This window comes from Mus caroli, chromosome 17, assembly GCF_900094665.2.
Source record: "Mus caroli chromosome 17, CAROLI_EIJ_v1.1, whole genome shotgun sequence".
Taxonomy (NCBI): Eukaryota; Metazoa; Chordata; class Mammalia; order Rodentia; family Muridae; genus Mus; species Mus caroli.
In genome coordinates this window covers 34,187,322-34,192,184 of record NC_034586.1, presented here as the reverse complement: position 1 = coordinate 34,192,184, position 4,863 = coordinate 34,187,322, and the positions used below count along the sequence as shown (strand labels likewise).

At 46.2% G+C, this 4,863-nt stretch overlaps 2 protein-coding genes across 2 annotated transcripts; one reads left to right on the top strand and one right to left on the bottom strand.

Moving 5' to 3' along the window:
• The first annotated feature begins 648 nt into the window (after positions 1 to 648).
• Positions 649 to 1,941, top strand: LOC110312175 (putative olfactory receptor 2I1). The gene has a single exon (XM_021185728.1). The coding sequence runs from the start codon at positions 688 to 690 to the stop codon at positions 1,846 to 1,848; it is 1,161 nt and encodes a 386-aa protein (XP_021041387.1). The 5' UTR covers positions 649 to 687; the 3' UTR covers positions 1,849 to 1,941.
• A 973-nt stretch (positions 1,942 to 2,914) lies between these two features.
• On the bottom strand, positions 2,915 to 4,863 carry Ubd (ubiquitin D). Its single transcript, XM_021150111.1, has 2 exons — positions 4,791 to 4,863; positions 2,915 to 3,507 (listed from the first exon to the last, which is right to left on the bottom strand). Exons 1-2 carry the CDS (start codon positions 4,809 to 4,811, stop codon positions 3,040 to 3,042), a joined length of 489 nt encoding a protein of 162 aa, XP_021005770.1. The 5' UTR covers positions 4,812 to 4,863; the 3' UTR covers positions 2,915 to 3,039.

Below are 4,863 nucleotides of genomic sequence, written 5' to 3'. Positions count from 1 at the left end.
TGGACACTGTAGCTCATGATTATAATCCCAGCTCTCTGGAGGTTGACACAAAAGGATCAGGAGTTCAAAGGCCATCCTCTGCCTCTCAAGTAGAACTGAAGGCCAACCTGGGCTTCTTGAGACCCAATTGAAAAGAAGGGAGGGCGGGAGAGAGAGAAGCAGGCAAGGAGAGAAGGGAAGAAACCTCCAGACAGGCAGAGACAACAGAGGCAGAGAGGAAGGAAAGGAGACTAAGGACAAAAATATTTGATTGGCTACAGTTACCATATTTGGTGTAGTCCAGTGGAAACTCTATAGCTAGATATTTCTTGACTCCTCCTATCAGAGCGCATTTGGCTTTAACTGTTGCATAAACAGAAAAGGTGATAATACTGCTCCATCTAGTCTCACTCAGGCTTAACTCTTAGACAATGCCCACTTTTAAAGAAAACTGGGGGCGGGGGTGGGGGAGGGCAGGGTGCTCAGAGTGGAGTATGCCCTTCATATGCAAAGTATCTTTATAGCTGCACTTAGGAGGGATGCTGAATTTCTTCCTTAATCCCTGGAAGGGCAACCAGAACCAGGAACACAGACCAGGTTAGCTAGCGATAGACTTAGGACAATTTGATCTTGTAAATTGTCTCTAATTGGCTCACCTGTTAAGCAGAGTTTCTATCCCCCTTGAAGGACTTGTAAAGGAATACTGACATGTGGCTATGTAACAAAACTAAAACTTGGGCATGTGCCGAGTTTATCCCATATTGGAGGTTCTTGTTTGTTGTGGATAGCGGTAAGACGGGGTTTTACTATGAAGCTCTGGCTGGCCTCGAATTCACAGAAATTTCTGGCCTTTGCCTCCCAGCGCAAGGCCTGAAACACTGTCTAGCATTAAATATTTTTGTCTCGCCTTCCGAACCTTCTTGGAGTTTCCCCCCTCAGGCTAACCACAGCTCAGCGGAGCGCTTCCTACTGCTGGGTTTCAGCGACTGGCCCTCTCTGCAGCCTGTCCTCTTCGCACTGGTCCTTCTCTGCTACCTACTAACGCTCACAGGCAACGCGGCGTTGGTGCTGCTGGCCATTCGCGACCCTCGCCTGCACACACCCATGTACTACTTCCTTTGCCACTTGGCTCTGGTGGATGTGGGTTTCACCACTAGTGTGGTGCCACCGCTGCTGGCCAGCCTGCGCGGCTCAATGCTGCAGCTACCGCGCGCTGGGTGCATGGCTCAGCTGTGCTCATCGCTGGCGCTGGGCTCCGCCGAGTGCGTGCTGCTGGCAATCATGGCGCTGGACCGCGCGGCTGCCGTATGCAACCCTCTGCGCTACACCTCACTCGCCTCGCCGCTACTGTGCCGCACCCTGGCCGGAGCTTCCTGGCTCGGTGGCCTGGCCAACTCCGCGGCGCAGACCGCCCTGCTAGCCGCGCGTCCGCTGTGCGCACCTCGCTGTCTGGACCATTTCATCTGCGAGTTGCCGGCGCTGCTACAGCTGGCCTGCCGCGGCGGCCGCAGCGCCACCGAGCGCCAGATGTTCGCCGCGCGTGTGGTCATCCTGTTGGTGCCTTCGGCGGTCATCCTGGCCTCCTACATCGCCGTGGGCCGCGCGGTCTGGGGCATGCACTCCAGCTCTGGCTGGCGGAAAGCGGCGAGCACGTGTGGTTCTCACTTGACCGCCGTCTGCCTATTTTATGGCTCTGCCACCTACACCTACCTGCAACCTACGCATAGTTACAACCAGGGCCGTGGCAAATTCGTCTCGCTCTTCTACACGGTGGTCACTCCCGCTCTCAATCCTCTCATCTACACACTGAGGAACAAGGAAGTGAAGGGGGCGGCACTGAGGCTCTTGCGGAGTCTGGGGAGGCCATAGGTGGGACAGTGAAAAACCTGAGAAGGGCTCAGAGTCCTGGAAATAGGATGCTCATAATTTTTGTCTGTGCATAAGGATCTGCAAGTTTTGTGCTCCGTGAGTTCTGGGTTAGTAGAGAGATTCTTTTCTCTCACCGGGTAGGGTTTGGATTCTTGCGGGATGCCGAGAGGGGACTCCTGAAATATATAAACACTCTTAAATAGTGATGTGATAAATGGTTCTTGGGACTTTCAGTAAAGAGGGAAGCAGGATGCAGGAGGGGGCCAGATGCACCCTGAGGAGACTTTGTACCAGCCCTGAAGAATCCACATGGAGATAAGATGATGAGCACCCTGGTACTGACCTTTATTTTTTTCTCCAGGCTTACAAAAGACCTTAAAATATTCCATGACCTCGGCCATCAGGTGGAGTCTCTCTCGGGTTAATCAAGAAGTTATGGGCCCTACCTTACAGAGATCTCTTCCAGAAACAAGATATGGTTTCCATTCTTGGGGAGCCAGTCCAACTAATGCAAACCTAGCCAGGTCACCATGCCCACTACAGAATGTCAAAGAATGTCTGTAAATAATAGGCAATTGTGCTGGCCCTGGTTAAACTGGAACTCCCATCTGCCAGATAGGATAAGGCTCTTCCCCTTCCTTACCCACCCAACACATGGAGAAGGAGTTAGGTTTTATTTCATACCAAATATCTTTAAATAAGAAGATGATGACTGAATTTAAACAATTTATTAGACTATGATCCAGTTATGGTAAATAATCATATTCCATAACACGTTATTTCTCTATACTCTATAATTAAAATTCAATTTGGTTCAACAATCATTCATTGATCCACCTTCCCCTGCCTCCCAAGTCCTGGAATTAAGTTTGCACCACCACACCTGACTAAAGGTTCAGCTTTTGCCCTCATCAACAACCCTGCTAATGAACTATGTTAGAAACAAGATTCACAGACTTGACAAATACTTTTTTTTGAGAATTAATTTTTTTAATTAGGTATTTTCCTCATTTACATTTCCAATGCTATCCAAAATGTCCCCAATACACTCCTTGACAAATACTTCTAATCTACTCCACTTCCCTCAAATATTTATTTCATTCTCATTAATTTTTTATATCATCAAGAGACGTGATTGGTAATAGCTCAAAGGAAATCGGCTTTGAGCTTCTTGTCACCCCATCCCCGTGGTCATCCCCCAGTGCAGTGTGTTGTCAGAAAGAGCAAACTGCCACTCTTGATGTTGTAGTCAGCCATGATCTTTCCATCTTCCAGCTTCTTTCCATTGCAATTCACAACCTGCTTCTTAGGGATCACAGCGGTCACACTCTTGATCATCTCTTTCACCTGGGCCACTGAGCTGGATCTTCGAACTTGGAGGAGGTGCCTTTGCCCCTCGTTTTTTGACTCCACCAGAAACAAGGGCAGCTCTTCATCACTGGGCTTCACCACCTTTAGGGTAAGGTGGATAGTGGTTTCCTTGTCAATCCCATAAGATGACAATTTTCTATGGGGCTTAAGGATTTTGGAGTCTAGCAGAAGGATCTGGTCCTGTACAGAGACCTTGGTTTGGGACCTAATATGTTCATTTATCTTCTTCACTTTGTCATTCTCAGTGGTCTCAAAGGTCATTAACGGCCATTTCTTTGAATGGACAACCTAAGCAAAGAAAGCCAAGAGAGTCATCTAAGAATGCCTGCCATCCTCTACCCCCTACTCCTCAGCTTCACTGTTCTGACTGGTTGGCCCTCCGGTTCCTTCTCAACCATCTGCATCTCTCCCTCTCTTGAAACTTTTAATTCCTATATTATAACCCACATCAGAACATTAGGTCCGTGAAACTATGGGGCTTCAAAAGTTGTATACAGATCCTTAAACAAACCCAAAGAGGATTTCCAAGATTTGGCAGCCTCACAGAATGCTCTCAGCCATGACTCACCCTCTGTGACTAATTCAGAAAGAACCCTAATTAAGTTATAGTCTCTACACTGCTACGGTCTTACTAATGTTCCCATTCGTTTCTGGTAATGTCCATGTTGTGGTGATGCTGTGCTTAATGGTGTTAATCTGTATCTCTTTTATTTTTATATCTATTGTTATAGAACATAATATCCTTTTTAAATTAGATGAGGATCCCACTCACAGAAGACAAAAACTATATCTAAGTTTAACTTCATTTACTGAAGAATTAAGTTAGGGGAGAATCAGCCCTGTAAACTTTATGAAAACTTCCTCATACTCCATTCAAGAAACCTCCCCAACCTAGATATTCCATATTCTTCTTCAGTTTTGTCTTGTATTGGACATTGCCCTGATTGCACATTCTTTACATTGGAGCATAACCTGTTTAAGGTAATGTGTTAGTTATGTCACCAATAACAAGAAAAACAAGTTTTATGAAGTTTTCCTTTGAAAAGAGAGAGAAGCTTAAGGCTGAGAACTCTGAGAGTTATTTCCCTAATTTCACATCTGGCCAGCCTCATGAAGCAAAGTGTCCTACCATTTCTCCTAAGTGGGAATGGCAAAAATGGCTCAGCTGTTTAAATAAATAACAAATAAGTAAATCAATCAATCAATCAGTCAGTCAGTCAGTCAATAAAATCTCTTGCTGCCAAGCCTCACCTCTAAGCTTGATCCCTAGAACCAACATGGTGAAGAGAGAGAACTGACTCCTGAAGATTATCTTCTGGCTCTGACCCTACAGATACATGCACACATATAATAAATAAAATATTTTAAAAGTTTAATAAGTCAAATGACCAACCTCTCTTCAGAGTACCCTCTTCCTATTGTGCAGTTATCAATGTCTGCCTTTTCTCCTAAATGTTCCTCACCCAGCTGCCTCACCTTCTAGACCACTGTCCCCTCCCAAGTTGTGGAACTGTATCTCCAATACATGGAAATACTTTTCCTTCCCATTCATTTACCAAACCCCAACTTACCAAGGTGTGGACAGAAGCCATGTCTGTAGTCAGAGGCTGAATAAGAAAAGAGTCCTTGTGTCTGCTTATATGT